General features: G+C 37.0%; 1 protein-coding gene across 4 annotated transcripts in view; it reads left to right on the forward strand.

The window, feature by feature from the left end:
• Positions 1-1,082: 1,082 nt before the first annotated feature.
• The window catches only part of Lrrk2 (leucine rich repeat kinase 2), a 155,855-nt gene continuing 134,644 nt past the window's right edge, over positions 1,083-22,293 (forward strand). For 2 of the 4 annotated variants that reach the window (XM_087200061.1, XM_087200060.1), the window contains exons 1-7: positions 1,084-1,481; positions 1,757-1,842; positions 6,111-6,220; positions 9,138-9,226; positions 12,364-12,498; positions 15,151-15,285; positions 17,357-17,488. In XM_087200061.1, the coding sequence (XP_087056187.1) occupies positions 1,334-1,481; positions 1,757-1,842; positions 6,111-6,220; positions 9,138-9,226; positions 12,364-12,498; positions 15,151-15,285; positions 17,357-17,488 (835 nt within the window). In that variant the 5' untranslated portion in view covers positions 1,084-1,333. Of the gene's footprint in view, positions 1,482-1,756; positions 1,843-6,110; positions 6,221-9,137; positions 9,227-12,363; positions 12,499-15,150; positions 15,286-17,356; positions 17,489-22,293 lie in introns of all 4 variants that reach the window. The other 2 variants (XM_087200063.1, XM_087200062.1) reach the window with 2 other exon arrangements.

Genomic DNA, 22,293 nt, shown 5'->3' on the forward strand with positions numbered 1-22,293 from the left:
GTCATGAGGATGAGGTTATCAAATGAGTAAAAAATAACAAAGATTTTGAAGCACCGAATTCTAGTTTTTACCCACCTTGGTATGGGGAGTGAACCAAAGGCCTCCACACAGAGCTACATCCCCAGTCTTTTTTTAAAATTTTAAAACAGGTCTTGCTAAGTCCCTAAATTTCTCAAGTTGGGCTAGAATTTGAGATCTTTTTGCTGGGATTACAGGTGTGAGCCACCAGGCCTGACTCTACATTGCAGTTTAACCTTGTCCTCTGTAGTTGGTTTTGAGGACACATATCTGAAGTCAATAGATCATCTTTGCCTAAGCCTTGCCTACAGTGTTCTTTCTGAAGTTTCTCTTTCTTAAAAGCACATCATTCTTGCCCGGGATTTAGCTCAGCGGTTCCGGCGCCTACAGTACAAGCACAAGATTCCAAATTCAATCCCCGGTACCAAAAAAAAAAAAAAAAAAAAAAAAAAAGCACATCATTCTGGTAGTTATTTTAAAATTATTTTATTATTGTTGTTATTTTGCCATGCAAGGGTCCAACCTAGGACCTCTTGAAGGCCAGCATGCTAGGCCAACGTTACCATGGAGCTACATCCCCTGCAACACGCCAGCCCCATCCTTTTCAACTTTAGAGGCCTAGACATCCACACTCACAAGAAATTCGGAATGCAAGAGAATTGTACTTAGGACTCCTTCTTCCCCCTTTCTGTGACCCTGTCTTTCTCTTAACTCTAAGAGTAGCAAGAACTGACTACTTTTTGGTGTGTCCCAACTCTCAGGATACTGCCTGAGAATTTTCCACCGTCACTTCAGTCGTCTTCAGCCTCCATAGCGTCAGATAACTAACAGGCAAACAAACTTCATCTCTCCCTCTCCAAAGCCACAACAACAATGACGGAAAAGAAAGTAGCTGGGCACCTTCTGATTGCTAAACTGCGCGCTTTGGGGGAAACCACTGGTCTCCCTATAGGGGGAACTCTACAGAGTGTTTTCCTGAGAGGCCGGCTGGGCGGCGTCCTCTTCTTCCCAATGCCCTGACTTCTATTCTTAGATCTGGAGATCCGCGGCTTTCATTTTTCCCTTTAGCGGTCCCCAGGCCTCAGCGGGCCTGGTGAGCTCCAGGGCTTCTCCGGCGGGGCGCTCGGGCTTCCTCCCGCCCCTGGGTGCGGCCGGAGGAGGCGGCGCCCTCGCTGTCTGGAGCTCCCCGCGGACTCCGCTCCAGAAGCCGGGCCCGGCCAGGCCTGCGTGGGGAGGGCGGGCTCGGCGCGGCGCGCGTGGATGCCCGGGGAGCTGCGCGCCGGCGCCCCGTCTCTGTCCCCTCCGGAGCTTGACCATGGCCAGTGGCAGCTGTCAGGGGAGCCAGGACGAGGAAACTCTGAAGAAGTTGATAGTCAGGCTGAACAACGTCCAGGAGGGAAAGCAGATAGACACTCTGGTCCAAATCCTGGAGGACATGCTGGTGTTCACGTACTCCGACCACGGTAATCACCGGCGGGCAGGAGCCCCTTCGCCCGCCCGGTGCCAACTTTGTGCCCTGCGGTGGGAGCTGCGCAGCCCCGGGCTGTGGAGAAACCTGCTCCGTGTGCTCTCCTTAGGGCCGAGGGGCTGCTGAGAATTACAGAAAGACCTTGCTTGCCTCTAGCCTCTAGCGTCTGTTCTCCCCTTTTCATACTTAAAAGGTGGTGGTGGTGGTGGTGGTGGGGGGGGTGATGTGGATGGTGACTTTGCTTTTTTCCCTCCACCCCTTGTTTTCCAGCTGCCAAGTTGTTTGAAGGCAAAAATTTCCACGTGCCTCTGTTGATCGTCTTGGACTCCTATATCAGAGTGGCGAGTGTGCAGCAGGTAAAGGAGCTTTTTTCCCTGCAAGCATTTCCCCTTCTGTTTGAGAAGACGCGCTGTCCTGGCAGATAATGCTCAGAGTTGCTGGTTATTTTCCTGAGATTTGGTTTGTCCAACCGTTGACTGTGGTTTCAGGATAGAAACCTTCTCAAATCATTAGGTGATGTTAACAGAATAAAAGGGCCCACTATGTGGTCCCTGACTGTCTTTTAGGAGTCACTTTATAAAACTGACTGAGAATATGGATAGTGGTAGGAGCAGAATAAAAATAGGATGAGGTTTAGTTCTTCTGTTGGCAGGAGGAGTTCATTAGTGTTTAGACTCAACTATTCTAACAATCTTTGCAATGTGCAGAGTGGCCTAGGTATCCCACTGTTGTGAATCGTTTGGGGAAGGGGAATAATTAACAGTAATAAAACACAAGTAACTGGCAGATTCTCCTAGATTTCAGCTTTGTTGTTTGTTTGAAGACAGATTTCTACTCTTGTTCAGTTGTGGTATACCTTGTAGTATCTAAAAAGAGTGATGTTTTACACTTCCCCTTGGGCTTAAATGTTTACTTTGCCACAGTGTTATATGAATGTAAAAGTGGAAATCCATAGGAAATCCAGAAATATGTTAAATACCTGGGCATATTAAAAAAGCGGCCCTAAGATGATACTTAAGAATGATGTAAAGTCAAGACAAAATTTCTCAAGGTGATAACTTCCTTTTGAGTGCTTTGAGATTTGGGGAACTGAAATCAGTTTTGTCATCTGCATACTGAGCACTAAGGGAAAGACAATGGGGTTTAACTCTATGGAGGTGCAGTCAGAAGGTTGATGGTTCTTTCTTTTTTTAGACTAGTGTTTCTTAATATTCAAGAGGCTAGACAGAGGTAAGCATTATCTCAGTCTCTAAGCTGGCCTCATCTGTTTATATCTGTATGGTATCTCTGTATCTAGCTGTATCTAGTGTTGGTGAATGTTATCTTGCTTCCTTGAGATAAAGACTTTTAATATTGGGATACATACATTTTTTTTCTTTAACAGTGAAATATTGTTCATTAAGAAATGAGAGAGGCATTCTAAAGACACTTTCTTTTTAGCACTCAAAGTCTGAATTATGCCCATTGAATCCAGGCCACTTTCTACCCACTAGTTTGTTATAGCTCCACCAATATCATGCTTTTTCCTTTCCTCTGCTTGGGGTTCTGAAGTGCCTCCATTCCAAGGCAGTGCATTGGATAGGGTCTGCTCACTCAATACTGGTCAGGACAATGCGCCCTGAGTTAGCCTTGGTCTACAGAGTCCAAAGGACAGAGTGCCAGACTTGAAAACCCAAGGGAGGCTGAACCACATTCACTATTTATGTTTCCAGTGCTGGAGATTACACCCTGAGCCTTGCACATGCTAAGCAGGCATACTGCTACTCAGCTATGTCCTCAGCTCCCATAATTCTTAAATTTTATAAACTTCCCAGGCCTGGACATTGAACTTGTCTGGAGTAGTTACACATGTTCTTGTTCAGAGCAGATCAGAGACAAAATGTGCTAGAAAATAAGGAAGCATCTTTTTGTTTGGTGATTTAATGAAATAGACTTATTAGTTTCAGCATCATATGTATATATATATATATCTACAAATCATATGTGTGTACAATTTGATTCTCACTGTAATTCCATTGCCCTCTCAGAAGTCTTACCACCAGATATTTTAATACCTAGAGTGAGAGTAAGTAGCATTTTGAGGATCATGGAGCTTGTGGCAAAGCCAATACTGAAGTCTTCTCATACCTTCAAAATGCCTTTCCATCATACAGACCAAAAGTAACAAGTGCAATGGTTTGATAGAAATACTATGCTTAGGCTGGCTATTTGAGTTATCTTTGGTCTTATCAGTGGAATGTAGAAAAGGATCTCTCTCTACTGATAGTTTCATATTCCATTTGAAAGTTTTTTTCCTTTAAATTTCTTCAACCGGTATAATAATTAGTATGGTTGTTCTCTAATGCTTCCTATGTTCAGTTAGCTGGAAGTGCCCAATTAAAAACTCTTGATGAATATGAGGAATTAAGGTAAATTACTTTTCAGAAGTAAATATTAAGATTTGTTCCCAGAAGTTTGTAAACATATTTCCAGAGTCTGAGTTTTTTCAAAATATTTTTATATTTTATTAATGCTTCTTACTAAATGACCAATTTTAGAGAATTGTTAGACTTGCCATTGTTTACTTTTTTTGCCTGCCAGTCAGTTTTTGTCCCCTCCGTTTCAGTCTGTGAAGGACAGCAAAATAACCCCTTGACTTTCTCAAGTGCATTAGATGGCTTGAGTTTATAGAAAAATCATAGTAAAGTAAAGCTACCAATTTAATTGTAAACTGTGCAAGATGAGAAACGGCTTTGAAAGATAAGTTTTCAGTGGAATGGATTAATGGAACAATTGTGACCTACGCTTTGCTGCTACAGTTCCATTCAATCATAGAAACTCCGCAGAGCGCCTGCAAGGTCAGTTGCTTGAATATTTTTGCCAGGCAATCATTGATGCTTCAGCTTACCAACCCAAACAAAACAGGTTTTCTCCTTGAGTCAGCTGTACAGGTACAGACATGAGTTTAGTATCCTACTTTTTTTTTTTCACTACCAGAAGCTCTTCAGAATGTTATTTTTTTAAATACATGGGGTGGGGGGGAGTCTCAATGTATTTTATGAAAGCTCAAAAATAGTAGGTTTCTATGACAGCTTATGTGGGGGAGGATGTCCCACTTAAATGTATGTAAAAATAACTGTTAAAAATTGCTGCCTTTTAAACTAATTCGGACTTATATAAAAGGAAGTAGTGGCAAAGTAAAGCAATTCATGCTTAATTTGAAAAATAACATTGTAAAGATGTCCTGTTACAAGTAATATTGTAAAGAGATCTTGTAGATGATTATCTTTATGAAGTATTCTTGTTTAACCCTTCTTGTTTATTCCTTGCTGAATGCACATAAATCTTTTACTTTGTCATTCAACCCTGTATCATTCAACTCCACTTATGTGTCCAGTCTTTCTTTTTTTAAAATGCATCGTATCTTATCCATCAACAGTTTCCTTCCTGTAGCAATCTTTTTAACCATTTAGCACTTTCTTCACAACTGACCAGTTTTAGAAGGCTCTTTTGAAATCAGATTCAAGTCCTGCCTCTCTCATACTGTATCTTTCTATGTGGAACTCTAGCTCAAAGCAAGTGTTGCTTTCAGGACTTAGAGCGTATTGCTATTTTCCACATATCATACTTAGATACTTTTTCATTACTCATAGATGCTACATTTATAAGCATTTTCTGTTTTCTTTGTTTCTTTCCTGACTATCTCAAATACAGTCCTCTAATGTAAAGAATTAAAGATACTTTAAATTTATAGATACTTTAAATATACAGTAGAAGTAGAAGAGTGGGTTGAATTTAATCTCTGGTTTGGAGTCAGGACCTAATGTTTTTACTTTTCAGAGTAAAGAACAACTTATTCAAGTTGGCATCCTGTGTAAATGGACTGAATGAAGATGTATTTGGAATGCACCAATAAGTTTATATTTCACTTGGAAATGTGAAATCATTTCCAAGTGAAATACAAAGAAAAGAACCTAAGGACATTTGTGATTTTTAGACATCATTAGTTCATAGTTAGACATTGTAGAGAAATGTAAAGGGGGTTACAGAGAAATTTTGCTTCCTCTCCATATTATATTGCTCTTTTTTTTTTCCTGTAACACATGTAGATTCAGTCATACTGCAGTGCCATTTCTTTTGCCAGTGACAGTATAGCCTCATTATTTGAGGAGTAGTCATTTCTGATAACTTACACTTTGCCACTAAAATCTCCGTCTTCCCCTAATTTTCCATTGTAGGTCACATTTTTTCCCTATCATTGAAATCCTAAATACTTGGAAGAGATTCTAATAGATATGTGTTTAAAAAGTACTAAGATGTGAGGATAGCTCTTCTTGCAGTTAATCATTTTAGTTTGGCCTCTAAAACAACTTTTGTAGTTAGTTTTACTTAGATAATAGGGATATCTATTTTTTTCATCAGTCAGAAATATGATTTCTTTTTGTATGCCATTCTGGTATGTTTTTAAATCAATATGGATTCTATGGATATTGTTTGCTTTTGTTTCTCAGTAAGTATTTTAGGGTATTGTTGTTTTAAAATAATCATTTAAAAATTATTCCCTGAGAAGGAAGAGATATGTTTGAATGAATACGTTTCATTAACATCCTTTAAAAATGTGAATATTTGCCTTTCTGTCTTTCAGGTGGGTTGGTCACTTCTATGCAAATTAATAGAGGTCTGTCCAGGTACACTGCAAACCTTAATGGGCCCCCAGGATATTGGAAATGATTGGGAAGTCCTCGGTGTACACCAGTGAGTATGACAGATGTGTAAAAACAAATTACATTGAACATTTATCTATGCCTATGACAGCCTTTATCTCTTATATTTGCAACCCAAGTAAATTCCTTCCAAATACAAATATTTTTTTCCTTGGGTCAGTAATTTGCATTTTTACACTTAGAAGTTTGAATTAGTAAACTAACATTGGTAGTAAAATGTTAGGTGATTTTCTAATAATATAATTCTACAATAATATAATTGGTTAATTTGTAGATTTTTGATGACTGCTTAAGGATTCAAACCAAGAAGAGTTTAAAAATTTTTTTTTTCTTTTTAATAGTGGAACCAAAATGAACTGGTAGTTCTTAAAATGTAAGAACTGTAAATTTAATTCTATAAGTAGTAATTTAAAAGTTTATGCTTTATCATCTTTGGTTGATATATTTATGTATATTCATGCATGTATATTTAGTGAGTTTAAACTATGGCTTTCAAAAAGAAGAAAAAAGAGGAAAGCACCTTCAGTACATCTGCAGCCAAAGTTTGACAGCTCTTTTGCTGGCTATGTTTTTGCAATTTTTAGCATGATGGCTTTTTAAATAAGACAATTTTCTTAGTTGTAATTAATTAAGAGAGGATGTTCTGAGAAAAAAAAATGTTTCAAAGAAAGTCCTTTTTATAACTTAATCCTTTGACATTTGAAAAGTATCTCCTGGGCTGGGGATTTAGCTCAGTGGTTCCACCGCCTGCCCCGCAAGTGCAAGGACCCGAGTTCAATCCCCGGCACCAAACAAACAAACAAACAAACAAAAATAAAAAGTATCTCCTGCTATTAACTTTAAATTTTCTCAGTACCTAATTTCACTTTTCTCTACTATAGAGAATGTAATTTTGAATACATTTTGCTTCCAATGGTATATTGCTTGAGAAAAGTATAATTTATGCAAAACTAAATTTTACACTTTTGTGTCATTTATTAGTATCAACAATGGCTGCAGATTTAGAAAAAAATAGAGATATGGGGCCAGGGATTTAGCTCAGTGACACTGTGCCTGCCTCACAAGCACAAGGTCCTGAGTTCGATTCCCAATACCAAAAAAAAAGGAGCTATCCTTTTTTTATAGATGAGTCTATTTTATACATAAACTTTAAGATGTGAGTAGAGCCATTTTTGTATTAATAATTTTGGTTTACTCTCTAAGTACGTATCAGTACTTAATGCTTTTACATGTTTTCAGTTTTGATAAACGTGTTGCTCATGTTCAGTTTCTACCATCACAAGGGTGTGTTTTGAAAAAAGCATATTTACAATTAATCTATGTTCTTATCTTTAAACACGTCTGTGAAATTCTGAAAGTTAAGTCTATTACATTTAGTGAGGAATTACCCCCAAATACTGTAGGTCTGTAATTAGTAAGGGTAACCATAAATGTCCCTTGGTTTGTTTGAAAATTTACAAGATTCCCAAAGATTAGTCAATCTGTAACTTTGAGGAGTGTTGGAACATTCATTGGAGTCATAGTCCAGTAAAACCAACTGTTTATGTTAATAACATAAATATTTCTACAGGAAATATTCATTCACTCACTTGTCTATTCATTTGTTCACCTTCTATTCATTAATTATTTACTATGCTCCTACTCGAATCCCTGAGTTATACCCAAGGCAGACTCACGGCTACCTATAGGGCAGCGTGCCCAGCAGACATGTATGGTAGAAGACATTTCCCTGTATTCAAGGCCCCTTTCCTTCTAAAGATTTACAATATTAAGAAAGAAATTTCTTCTGTGGTGGTGACGCCAAGAATGGCGAGGATAGTACAGGGACGGTAGAGCAGAGAGGGCTGGAGGAGAGGGGATGGAAGAAAAGGGGAAGGGGTCTTCGGTCCTTTCCTTGGCAACTCCAGGTCCTGGAACACATTTCTTGAGTTTAGACAAAGCTGTGACGTCACCAGCTCTGTCATCTCCCAGCAATGCAAAGCCAAACATCATCGGGCAGGAGAAGACTAAAGATTACATTTTGGGGCTGATAAAACAAGGATTCAAATCTCAGGAATTTTAACTTACCAAATGTTATTATGTGTTTGGTTCATTGTCTAATGTAAAATATTATTTTCTCTTACAAACTAGTAAAAACAAAAGTTAAATATTTGAATTTATTTACACAGACAAACATCTTTATTAGCTCTTTCTTCATGTTAATATTTTAACATATGTATGTATAATTTGTAAGTTTTCATTACATACAACAATGAACTTTATGTTAACTCTTTATGATACTTTGTGTATGGAGTTGGGTGAAAATAGTAACCGAATATGACTATCTAGTAGAAAATAAACAGTATTTATAACTTTTCTATTGAGACTCATAAGAGTTCCCACATAAATGAGGCAAGCATTCTAACCCTGAACTAGACCCCCAGACTAAGTTTCTTCTTGTTTTTTCCCCTACTTTATTGAAATACAGTTGACAATTAAAAATAGTTTACATATAAGGTGCACAAGTCAATGATTTGATATACATGTGAAATATTTGCTATAATCAAGGTAATTAAAATTCTCTCTCTCTCTCTCTCTCACTCTCTCTATCTTTCTTTTTCTCATTCTCTGTCTGGTGCTGGGAATTGAACCCAAGGCCTTCCATGCTCAGAAGTCCTCTACCACTGAGCCACACCCCAGCCAACCCATTAATTTTTTTTTTTGTACCTGGGATGGAACTCAAGACCTTGAACTTGCAAGGCAGGCACAGTGACACTGAGCTAAATCCCCAGCCCCAACCCATGAATTTTTATAAGCCAGGAAGGTGAAAACACCTGAGCTTCACTATAGGTAAACAAATACAATGAAAATAATAAAAGTATAAGTGAGAGTATCTAAATGTAGTTTTAGATATTGTAAAACCTCTGAGTATAATCTTTAATTATCTGATTTCTGATTTTTAACTCTAGACTGATTCTTAAAATGCTGACAGTTCATCACTCCAATGTAAACCTGTCAACAGTTGGACTAAAGGCCTTAGATCTCCTCCTAAATTCAGGTAATGCACTTAGGTATTTTTAATGTTGACTCAATTAAAAATATTTAAAATTTATTAAATGTGTTTTAATTTTATTGGAATCATAGCATAATGTAAGCTCAATATCAGTGATTTACAAAATTTTTTTGTTTCTATTGTCTCTGATTTCTTCTCTATATATTATCTCTCAAAATTCCTACCCAATATCTTGGTTTATCATTATTATTATTATTATTAATTAATTTATTTATTTTTTGAGACAGGGTCTTGCTATGTAGTTCATGATGCCCTTGAACTATGTAGCCCAGGCTGGTCTTGAACAACAATCCTCCTGCCTCAGCATCCCGAGTGCTGGAATTACATGTGTGCACCACCACTCCTGGCCATTATCTTGGCTTTAAACATTACCTTATATAGCACTCCCAAATCTTTATTCCTAATCCTGGCTTTGCTCCCAAAATGTGGTCCCATATTTCCTTTCCCACTAGCTTGGTGGACAGCCGTGCCCTTGCCATTATTGTATCTTTCTTCATGTATATCTTTAATGTGTTTTCTGTAATATATGTTCTAGGATATGCCGTAATAGCAATATTTTAAAAGTAGATAGCACTGCTTCATGAATGCTTGCTAGATGTCAGTATTCACAAGTAAAAAGCCTCAGATGCTTTTTAACACTTAATCCTCCAAACCCCATTTGAGATGGGTGTTTGAATTTCAGTTTTCTGGGTGAGAAATACTAAAGCAGAGGGGAGTTGCTTCAGCAGCTAACTGGTAGAACCAGGCTGTCATTCCATACGTAGGCTTCTTTGCCTGGGGAAACTTCTGCATGGAGGATAAAGGGCCTCGATACAAATACTGATGTGGTCAAAGGCTGTGGCCATTGTTATGATGGTCTCTGGAGGTCCGCAGGTTCTGAGAGGAAAGGTTCTCTCCTTGGAGACCTAACCTAGAAGGACTGTGTGGAGTCTACGTCAATATAAGGGGCGAGGTTTTGAGTCCAGAGAGCTTGGATGCAGAGTATCAGGCCTGGGAGTCAGTCCGAGAGGCTGGACATGGGGTGGGGAGAATAAGGGATTCTCAGGCTCTGCTGGTGAAGGCTCTGTAGCAGAGAAGGATGAAGGAGAGTGGAGACTAATGTATTTTCAGAAAGAAGAGAGGAAAGGCTGGAAGAGACCTGTCATTCCACCACAGCCTCTTATTAAAATGTACTAACCATTTTAACTATGATTTATTTTAAATCCTGTGCTTGGGGGCTGCTTCTCCTCTTCTTTCTTCTGCCCTCCCCCACTTCCTCCACTTCTCCCTCCTCCTCCCTCTTCTTTGTCTTCATCTTTATTCTCCATTTGGCAGTGGACAGGAAGATAAGGATTTGTCAATCTTAAAAAAAAAATCTCACAACAATGGGATGTATAAAAGTCATAAATGTGCAGACATCTAGGGAATTTGACCTGTTTCAAAAATATTAGCTAATTTCTCCCACATAGCATTCCAAATTTTGAGCCATTAGGAAAGTTTTACATGAGTTTTAAAGATACTTATTAGAGGCAGATTTGTGACTCATCATTTTTGTCTGGCTGTTAAATAATCAGTTTAGTAGTTACTGATCATCTGGGGTGTTGGAGAATTCTAAGACAGATGAGGCAAATTCTTACCATGTAGCAGCCCACCCTCCAGCATTGCTGTTCAACGTAACTTTTGCAGTGATAAAAATGTTCTGTATCTGGATTGTCCAATACTGTACTTGGTAGGTATACAACTATTGAACATTTGAAATACAAGGACCTTAATTTTAATTTTAATATTTGACTTTATGAAGTTAAATTTGAGTTTAAATTGACACGTGTGACTAGTGGCTACTTCAGTGGACAGCACAGGCACCTAGATGGATTGAAGCATTTAGGGGAGTAATGACTGAAATTGAAATTTAGTGAGAAGAGTACTGTAACAGAGATATGGAGAATACCCCCACAGAGCAGATGGTAGCCAGCTTCACTTGTAGGAGTTGAGTGCATGGACATGGCCTGCCTACATTTTAATCCAGCTCTGCTTCTTATTAGTTGTTGGCAAAGTTTACCTTTCAGTGCCTCAGTCTTCTGATTGCCAAAATGGGGTTGCATACCTCACGGGGATGTGGTTGTGATTAAAGGTGGGCTGGTGGAGTGCTACAACCAGTGACTGCCACAGGGGTACTATAAAAATCTTTATGGCCACCACTCCTGTTCCAGCACTTTCATTTTTATTGATAGAATAGGCATTGTTTCTCAAATTATGGCAGGAATTTGTTAGGTCTAGAAAAGGGCAGAGTATTCTACGCAAGTGCAAGTGGAAAGGGCTGTTTAAAAAGTTTAGTGGTAAGCAAGGAGTTCAGCATGTTTGGAGATGAAACAAGTGTGGAAGGATGTGAGGTTGCTGAGATCCATGTGTTCAGTTTGTAAAGGATTGTGTTTGTCATACAAAGGAGAAGGAGAGCCCTCAGGAGATGGCAGCAAGGGTGTTATAGGATCATATTTCTATTTTAGAAATAGAATGCAGGGAATAAACTGGCTGGGTAGAGATTTGTGTAAAGCAGAGAAATTAAGCCAGTGTATTTGCATTGTAGGTAAGATATGACAGGGTCCTAGACATTATAGGAGTGGAAGGACCTTGTTAAAAAAAGCATTTTTGAGATATTTAGGAGATAACTCTTGTTAATGAGTTGATTTGTTGGTTCAGTGGAGAAACAAGGAGACGGGGGATGGAAGAAGGAAGATAACTTGGTAGTTTCTTTATGAGAAACTGTGGGTGTTGGTGTCATCCATGACGACAGAGCTGAGAAGTCATCTAGGTCTGGGGATCTCATGGACTCTTCAGAGGGTATTGTTTAAAATACAGGTCGAAAAAAATAAGATAAAATAAAATACAAATAGAGACTTGTCTCAGGTGTTTAGGGCAAGAGGCATAGGCTATATATGTTTCCTGGGAAACAAAATGGTAATAAACTAAATTGGGGATTTATCTCACTTAGAAGGACCCTAGAGCTTGACAGAGCTAGCATTTGGAAAATTAAGTGGCCTGTCAAAATAAAAGTGTACAAATCATTCATAGTCCTTATATAAAAATTAATGCTCCACCTGTTATGATAGCTATTTACTAAGGTCATTTTCTTCTCTTTAAAATAGGAAAAATCACACTGCTAATATTGGATGAAGAAAGTGATATTTTCTTGTTAATTTTTGATGCCATGAGCACATTTTCAAGCAATGATGAAGTCCAGAAACTGGGATGCAAAGCTTTACATGTGCTATTTGAGAGAGGTATTACAAGTCTGTCATATATATAATATATGTAAAATGAAAAGTAAAATATAATTATGCCAAGAAAAGGGTATTAAAATCATACTGCTTGTTAATAAGTGAGAGCTATCTGTCAAGGGTAAGTAATGGGATGAATTCAGAAATCTTGCCTGTCCCTACAGAGTGAATTTCATTTGTGGGCTATGAATCATGCAAATGTAGTAGAATTTCTTTCATTACTTTGCAAAGCATAAGCTTCACTTTGAAAACCAGATTGTGTCATGTTAAGAAGGAAAAAATAAAACTGAAGCCAAGTATAGGTTAAGTGTGGGTTTATGGTATTGAGTCAACAGGGAGATTTTTAGAAATGCTAGAGGCTCTGTCTGAAGAACCAGGAGGCTCACAAAGTTTCCCGGAGGAAAAAGACTTTCATGTATGTCACAGCGTTGCACTAAGATTGGTAACAGTGATTACGGTGATATTTTAGAGCTGGTTGGAATCTGCATCCAGCCCTCCACCTGGCAGAAAGAGGAAATAGGTCAGAAAAGTGAGCAGTTTGCCTGAGGGTGTGTGGCCAGTTACAGTACTGGTTTTGAGAGTCTCTTTTGCATCATTCTGAGAACCAGCTGTGCTGGGGCTCTGGAAAAGAATGATTTACTCAGGCTCTGCTGTCAAGATCGGTTTATCACTCTAGTTTTCAGCAGCTCCACAGATGGGAGAGAGCACTTGATATGATTTAATACCCTGCATGATTCCAAAAGGAATATACGTTAGAGAAAAAGGGATGGGAAAGTGGATAAAGGGAAAATAACAAAGCTAGGTTAAGCTTACAGTATTTAACCTTCTGTGTATTTATTTGCAAAGAGGTGGGCCAGAAATTTGGCTCTTGTCAGTTATAAAGTTTTTTGAGATAAAAGTAAACTCAGGAGGGCTGGGGATTTAGCTCAGTGGTTCTGTTGCTTGCCTGGTACCAAAAAAAAAAAAAAAAAAAAGTAAACTCAGAAGAAGCAGTCTGACTGTGGGAGACCTGAGAGAATCCTTCCATGGTTTCCCTGGATGAGACAGTAAGTACACACGTTTTGTAAGGAGTACACGTGTATTTTGATGAAAGTCACTTGTTAAGAGTGAGAAACATCATGTGCCTGGGACGCAGGCCTGCAGTGAAGGTCTTGGTAGAGAAGACAGTTTACTGTGAGCAGGAATGAAAGACCTTCACGCCTTTCAAGACTGTTTTCTGTAAATGTTGTATCTTGCAGCTGAGCATTTGATAAGAATTGGGCAGGATAAAGTTTGAGGGTCTGTTGTTGAAGGGTCTGTAATCTTCAGTGTTGCAGCTTAAGGGCACATTCTTGTTCGTGAAGAAGGGCAATCGCTACTCTCACCAGCCTTGTGGTGCCCATTTAGGACCTGTGGATACAGACCAGGGTAGGGTAAAAAGAAGAGTCTTAACCAGGTGTGGTGCTGCATGCCTGTGGTCCTAGCCCTCTGGGAGGCTAGGGCAGGGAGTGGGTCACAAGTTTGAGCTGGGAGACAGCAATTTATCGAGACCTTGTTTCAAAAATTTTTTTTAAAAAGATGGGTTGTATCTCATTTTGAAGATGTGAAGGCCATCGGTTTAATCTGTAATAACAACAACAATAACAGCAGCAACAGCAACAAAAATCCTATTAAGTAGAAAGATTATCAGTGCAGAGGTGTGGAGAGTATTAGATTATAAATGTAAAGAAGAAATTTTCTGGTCTTTCCAGGGGACTCAGTAATAATAAAGTTAATTTTTAAAAAGTTAGTTAATAAAGTTAATTTCTAAAAATTGGAAATATGCTGTGGAAACTACACTATGAAATGAAGTATTTCCATAGTATCTCTCAATAATTAAAAGAATGTAACCAATTTCACATTATATTATATGGACATATTACTATCAAATTCAAAAAGTTAATGTTGATCACAGAAATGCTTCTTTTTCTAATATTTTAGTTGGCACCATTTTCAAGCTAAGTAAACCAGACTTTTTATACATTTTTTTTTTTTTTTTTGGTACTGAGGATTGAACTCAGGACCTCCCACTTGACAGGCAGGTGCTGTGTGGCTGAGCTACATCCCCTGCCCTTTATATACATATTTTGAAGTTCCTATCTAATGAAATAAATTTCAAATGGAACTCACTGACTTGATCAAAAGACTTTAACTATGAAAATTGATGATGACAATTTTTGATCTCCGATGGAAAACCATTAAGGCAGTGTTTCCAAGTCTAATTACTTGCCATTTGCTAAAGTTCACAACTTTTAATCTGACACGTTCAGCTGAGATGCCTTGTAAATCTATCATTGGACCCTTTCTTTTAAGTATTATGAATTTTCATTTCAGTAGGCCATGTATATTGGTACTGGCTAGTATTCTCTGGTAAATAATTATGTTTTCCTGAGATTGTTTGGTAACTGGGACCTGATATAAAACATGATATAATTAATATAAGGCAAAACCAAAAATTGTTTTTATACCAATACCTTGTCTTCCCAATGTAAAACTCTTAGGAAGGGCTTTTTACAAAAACATATTTTTATTTGAGTATATTGCATTTGCTGTGTCTCATACAACTATCATGAATCTAGTTTTTAATAAGATTTATGTAATTTTTTAAAGTTTGCTCAGTATTTTTTCTTTCTTTAGTTTCTGAGGAACAACTGACTGAATTTGTTGAGAACAAAGATTATATGATATTGCTAAGTGCATTAAACAGTTTTAAAGATGAAGAGGAAATTGTGCTTCATGTACTTCACTGTTTACATTCCCTAGCAATTCCATGTAAGTATCCTATAACATGGTTTCTTTTTGCATATGAAAAATTACTATGTATCTTCTTTCTGAACATATTTTGAAAACATTTTTATTATTTAGAGATTTGCAGATGCTAAATTTGTTCATTTGTTAATTTAATTAATTTATATTATTGAGACTATATTGCAGCTGGCTCTGTTCTTGATGCTGGGGAACCAAAGGGTGGAAAATATGAGCATGTTCCTTGCCTTTTTAGGGTTCATGGCATGACTGGGGGTCACAGATGGAGTCAGGAGGAGGGCTTGTCAGTGTCCGTGGGTGAGGCTAAAGGAAGCAGTGAGTTCAGGAGAGGCCTGGAAAGCCTCATGGAAGTGTTTGATCTTCAGTGTGATACTTGGCTAGCATTTTAATGACACTTTCAAATTTAGCCACTTTTTTTTTTCACATAGAAGTACAAATCAGAAGAAATTAATTTGCAGTGTATGCTACCAGTCATTACTAATGGATTAAAATATGCTTCAGATTCTGTTTTGTAGTTGCACAGTAACGTTTCATATTTCATGTACTCATTGTGTGGGTTTGTACAGGATATACATATGCATTTGATTAGTAATATTTTCATCCTTGTACATGTTTTTTTAAGGATTCAATGAGTGAAATAATAGGAAAAGTGTACCCAGTGTGGAATATGTGTTCTAAATTCACTCACAGCACTAGGACTCGGTATGTTTATGTGTGGCATGTGCACAATATGTTTATTTAGTTTCAGATATGGGAATCAGTACAGCAGTCCGGAGACGTGGGGCCTCACTGTAGCAGGCTCAAAACCAAATGCCCTTGTGAAAGAATGTCTTTATGATGTTTATAAAACTGTAAGGTTTTCTTATCCATAGGAAATTAAACACTGGAAAGTGGATGAGGCGGAATAATAACAATGACCTTACCTCTATATTTCCTTAAGTCATCACTCCCTACAAACTGAATATATTCTTCATTGTACTTTTCCTGGGTTATATTTGTTCACTGTTTACTTATTTTGGGCTGGCTGCTTTTGGAATTCATTGTTTTCCACCCACATCGGACATAACTCCAGTTAAAATGTGTTGATTCATAATACAAAGGTCAAAAAAGCTGTAGCTAAAAATGAAGAAATCCAGGGTTTTAAACACTGACTCTAAATTGAAGATTTGCCTTTCAATCTTAGAGCAAATTACGGCAGCACCTCTGCCACAAAGCAGATGATTGTTTTAAGAGACTGTTTCCTTTCATTGTTGCCAGTTTTTTTTTTAATTTGAATTTTAAAATGCAATTTAAACATTAAAATATATTTTTGGGAAAACAGTTAGTTTCAGCTATGCTGAAAGAAGAAGGTAAGAAAAATGGTTGGCAGACTGAGTTTTTCTCTTTTACAGAACTGTCAACATTTCGTTCAGAGATGTATTTTCTCCATGTAGATTCACAACTCGCCGTCTTTACTGAGTTTTCCCGGTGGATTCTTTCCTTCCTTTCTGTTTCACTTACGTTTTCCCTTAGTCATATATTTTAATAGTATAATTCCCTTCCCTCCTCTCCAGGACCTCCCCCATCTGTCTAGATGCCTTCAGGAAGCTCGATTTTCCTGCCTCCTACACCGCCTGTTCTTTTAGGACGGAGGAAATAGATCTCAGCTGATTTTAGCAGTTCTGTTATGTGACATAGTCTGTATTTACTTGTGGGGTGACGGAAACAGCCAGTGAAAAAGCCATGATACAATGGCTTCTTAGAAAATAGACCTTCAAATTTGTTTTTTAAAAATTCTTTATATTTATATTTTTTAATGTTTTAAAAATATATGGCCATTTTTAGACTTATAAATAATCAATTTTTCTTCTTTATTTAAAAATTTTAAGCCAAGAAACAGGATTAAAGAAAATTTTCCTTAATGCCGAAGATGAGTCCTATATTCCATTATATTAGCAAGGATAATATTTTCATAACTACTTGATAGAACATGATATTTAAGTTTAGAATTGTAGGCATTATGCTGGTATATTTTTGTAGGCATATTTAAAAGGAGAAAATTCTTACCTTATGGTAATTATGATTTCTTTACATTTAGGCAGTAACGTTGAAGTCCTCATGAGTGGCAATGTCAGATGTTACAATATTGTTGTAGAAGCCATGAAAGCATTCCCTGTCAGTGAGAAAATTCAAGAAGTGAGTTGCTGCTTGCTCCATAGGCTTACATTAGGTGAGTTACGATTCTTAATGTATCATCACAATCTATACGATGTGGGTCTATATAGCATTTATGTATTACATGTTGATGAATAAGTAGAATATTGACATGCATTGGATGGAATTATTTTAAAGCAGCAAATTATTTTGTCACACATAGATGAAGTTTTAAAAGGAGTGGTAACAATCTGTAGAATGTAAGAGAAGCTTTAATCTTATTACTTTTTTGGAAGAAGTGATTCTAAAGGAGTGTTTTATTATTAGGTCTATATTTAAAGTATAATTGTGTAACAGTTGATTCCTAAAAAAGAACAAGTGTAACTTATGTAGAAAATATGAAGCAGAGAGCAAAGAAGCACCTAAGTTTAGTATTAGTACATCACCAGGGCTAGAGATGTTCTTTCCTGTCTCTTCTTTATCTATGAAGGTTAATACTCTCCATCATATTATATTTATCAGTCTTTCCCATTTTAAATATACTTTTTACTACATTTTCATGTTTTCTTAAAATTGTTCATGTGTGCTTATTTCTTTGTGTGTGTGTCATCAAAATGAAATCATACTCTATGTTGTCTTCTGTAATTTAAAAAAATGTGTGCTATGTTTATAAGAATCGTAAGTATTTTTTCATATAGTTGTATGTAGTAATATATTATATATATACCACAATTTATTTATGCATTTTTCTATATGTGATTATTTGAATTTTTTTTTTTTTTTTTTTTAGCACTGGGGATTGAACTCAGGACTTTGTGCTTGCAAGGCAGGCACAGAGCCACTGAGCTAAATCCCCGGCCCTTGAACTCTTGTTTTATGCTACTGTGCTGACCACCTGTGTTGCTATGAAAATATAAGGCAGTATTTTTTTCAAATATTTCTTGATTTTGGCAGTTTCTACTTTGTGAAGGTACAATCTGTCTTTTATCCATTTTTGATAGGATGGTCTTTTAAAAAGTTGATTCATAGATTCTGGGTAATAATGTTTTGGTTAGTGGAAAACATCTTGTCTTGATTTGTAGCCTGTCCTTTCACCATCTTTATGGTGGCTTTTTTGGTAGTTAAATTTAATAATCAATTGTTTTGTGATTTATTTTTATGGGTATGCATCTTGTTGAAAAAATCCTTTTTCTAAGGTGGTAAATATATTCTGTGTTTTCTCCAAGCTTTTCTCATTAAAACATTGTAATTGATTTTTTTGGGTAAAGATTTCAATTTCTGTTTTTTCCCTTTTTAATATGGATAGTTAGTTACCACCGCAGCACAATGTAGCATATGGTTCTCCCATTTCCCAGTGGTGTGGAATACTAACTATATATGTTTCTGTTCTTGCTATTCTGTTGATTGATTTGATTTGTCTGGATCAATATCGTACTGTTTCAATCACTGTAGCTCTGTACTGATATCTGATAACCTGATGGGTCAAGTCTTCTTCTGGTAGCACATCTCAGCCTTTTCTCTTGGGCCTTTATTATTCCGTATAAATTTTAGAATTTACTTGTTCAAGTCAAAACTCCAGTGGAATTTTGACTGAAGATGTACAAATCACACAGATCAATTTAGGAAGAAATGACATTTTTACATCCTAATATATTCCGTAAAAGTTTCCTAGGTCTTTGTCAGCTATTTTTGGATACTTTAGCTTTTTTCTTTGTCCGACTTCTTCCTTTCCACTCATGATAGCCTGTATTTCATTTCTTGTCTTCTTGCATGGCCAAGAATTACTAGCATAAGGCTGAATAGAAGCAGTAGTAAGTATCCCTGTGTCATTCTTGTTTTTAAAGAGAAAGCTTCCAGTATTCTAAAATTTTTACAAACTTTTACAACTTTGTCTTATTTGTTTTATAACAAGTAGAATTAATCAAGCTGAGATATTTCTCTCTGGAGCTGGGCTGAGGCTCAGTGGTAGATCACATGCTGAGCATGCACAAGGGCCTCAGTTCAATTGCCATCACCTAAATAAATAAGTAAATAAATACATAAAAAAAAGGAAATTTCCTTTTGTTTCTGATTTGGTTTTATTTTTACATGTGGGCTTTTAAAAAAATCACAGATGAACACTGAATTTTATCAAATATCTAAAAATATTAAGACTTTTTTCTTTTGACAATATAGAATTTAAATCTATAGGTTTTTTGATATTAAGCCACCTTGTAGTTCTGTGATAAATTTGGCCTGATCATTTATTAGATTTTAAAAGTAAATTTCTAAAAATCTTCTTTTAGGGTTATAGTTCTGCCATTTCACCACCTTTTGCTTGCTGTTTTCCCCCTTTCACCTTTTATCCTTTTAAAAAAATGTTTGATTTCTTTAGTCATTGATACACAGTCATTTGGTATGCTGTATCTGATAGCTGCAGTATTTGAAGTGGTGTCAGTGCACATTAGTGGTACAGATTGATGGGTTCGTTTCATCAGTGTGTACATGCAGGTCACATACTTAGGTCCCCTCAGCTCCTGCCATCACCCTTTCCTTCCCATCCCCTCCCCCTCTCCCCTTCGTCTTCTCTGAGCCCCTCACTACATTCATATCATCTCTCTGCGTCTCTTTTTCTTTTTCTTTCCACATATAAGAGAAAACATGTGATATTTGTCTTTCTGAATCTGGCCTCTTCCACATGACATGATGCTCGCTGGTGTCATCCATTTTCCTGCAAATGTCAAGAGTTTGTTTTTTATGGCTGAATAATACTCCATTGTGTGTGTGTGTGTGTGTGTGTGTGATTATAAACCATATTTTCTTTATCCATTTATTAATTCATGGGCTCCCAGATGGATTCAATAGCTTAGCTCTTGTGAGTGTGTTTAATATCTGACATCCTAAAGACCTAAATTACAGCTGCTCCTCTAGAGATGTTTGGTAGGGGGCAGAGCACAAGGCTGACACAGAAGTGCCACCTGACCTTGTTAGGACCCAGGCTCAGTGTGGGAGACTGTCTGGGCTCCCCTTTCTCATGCAGCGTGAAGAGACTCTACTGATTGCAGTAGCAGAAAACTTGCTCTTCTACAAGGCTACTCCAGCTTGTCCATTTGCTTCCAAGTCAGTTCTTATTTCAGCTCCCTGTTGAACTCTGCTGCAACATACACAGATTGATGTACTTGACATTTTTATGAGGGGTCAAAGCATTAAAAAGTGAGCAGTGGGTGGATAATAAGGATCATTAACAGATAGAAGTTGGTTCTGATGACCTTTTCTCTGAAGGTGACCAGTGATATTTTGTGCAAAATTAGGATTATTGTAATAAATATTTAGCTGTTCATCATTACAACTTTGATGACAAATTATCATTCATTTGAAAAAAACCTAATTTTTATGATCTTATTATAACAACTTATATTTTCACTTCTAGAGTCATGATTATATCCCTGTATAACTTGGGAGCTTTAGTGTTAGGAAATTTTTTTAGGTAGATTTAATTAAAATGAATTTTAAAAAATGGAATTAGGGATTGGGGATGTAGCTCAGTAGTGCTGTGCCTCCCTGGCAAGCACAAGGTCTCGAGTTTGATCCCCAGTACCAAAAAAAAAAAATATATATATATATATATATATTTATATATATTGCTTCAGCTTATTATTTCCTTGATAAGCTTTTATTTAATGCTACTATACAATAAAACTATATGATGAAACTGTCTTAATATTTGCAGACTTTTTTCATAGTTCCTGAAAATTTCATATATACATATATCTGTAATTCTTTTGATCCATAAAATGATCCTGGGAAATGGGATATTGTTATTATGACCACATTAACATATGAGAACCTGTGGCTTAGGAAATTTTTGTGTCTTATCTAAGAACATGTAGGCAATACGGAGTGAAATCAGAATGAGAACCCAGATTATTGCATCTTTTTAGTTACCAGAAGATGTAGTTACCAGAAGCAGAAGAGAGGGTTGCAAGAGGTTGATCAGTGGATTGTAGGTTATAGTTAGATAGGACTGTGAAAGTTCTGGTGTTCTTTCCACAGTAAGATGACTATAGATTATGACAGTGTACTGTATACATCAGTATACAGTATAACTAGAAGAGAGGAGTTTGGATATTTGCAGCATGAAGAAATGACGGAATGCCAGGTTGGTGGTGCATGCCTGTGATCCCAGCACTTGGGAGGCTGAAGCAGGAGGATTGTGAATTTAAGATCAGCCTAGACTACAGAGTGAGCTGAAGGCCAGCCTGGACAATACTGTATAGGAAGGCCCTATCTCAAAAACTAACCAAAACCAACCAAACCAATTTTTAAGACAAAGAGTTAGAGGAAAAAGTTTTGCTTTGGAAATTGTGCTATCAAATAGTTGTGTAATATTGGCCCATCAAAAGTGCTTAATATTATACTATTGAGATTAAGTAAACCATGGAAAGTATTATGTCCTATATAATTTTGTATTATTCTGTAACTGCTTTTGAATAATAAAAAGCCATCAATTGGTCTTCACATAAGGATGTTTATTTCCTCTCATTTATCCCTTTAGTTTGTTTTGGTGACTAGAGAATTTATTGTTTCTGTTATTTTTCAAAACTTTTAACTTCCTCTTTATAACTAAAGTAAAAACCTAAAGATGCTCAATAAATATTTACCATGTCTGTGAAATTATGTAATTGTGGGTTTAGCACATTTAGGATTGTTTTTGTTTTTCATATATTTTCAACCCAAGTTGTCTGAACGTAAGGTCAGTCTTGCTGTGTTTGCCCAGAGTGCCCTGTGGTCCAGCAGCTGCTGCCAGTAACACAAGAGTAATAATGGGGAGAGGGAGCGGGGCAGCCAGAGTTTACACAGGCTGGGAGGGCGGAAGGGTCTTGCTTTCAGGGCAGTCCTCTT

The sequence above is a fragment of the Heterocephalus glaber genome, unplaced genomic scaffold, assembly GCF_053883595.1.
Source record: "Heterocephalus glaber isolate CG9 unplaced genomic scaffold, H.glaber_assembly_v1.0 deba00001733, whole genome shotgun sequence".
NCBI lineage: Eukaryota > Metazoa > Chordata > Mammalia > Rodentia > Bathyergidae > Heterocephalus > Heterocephalus glaber.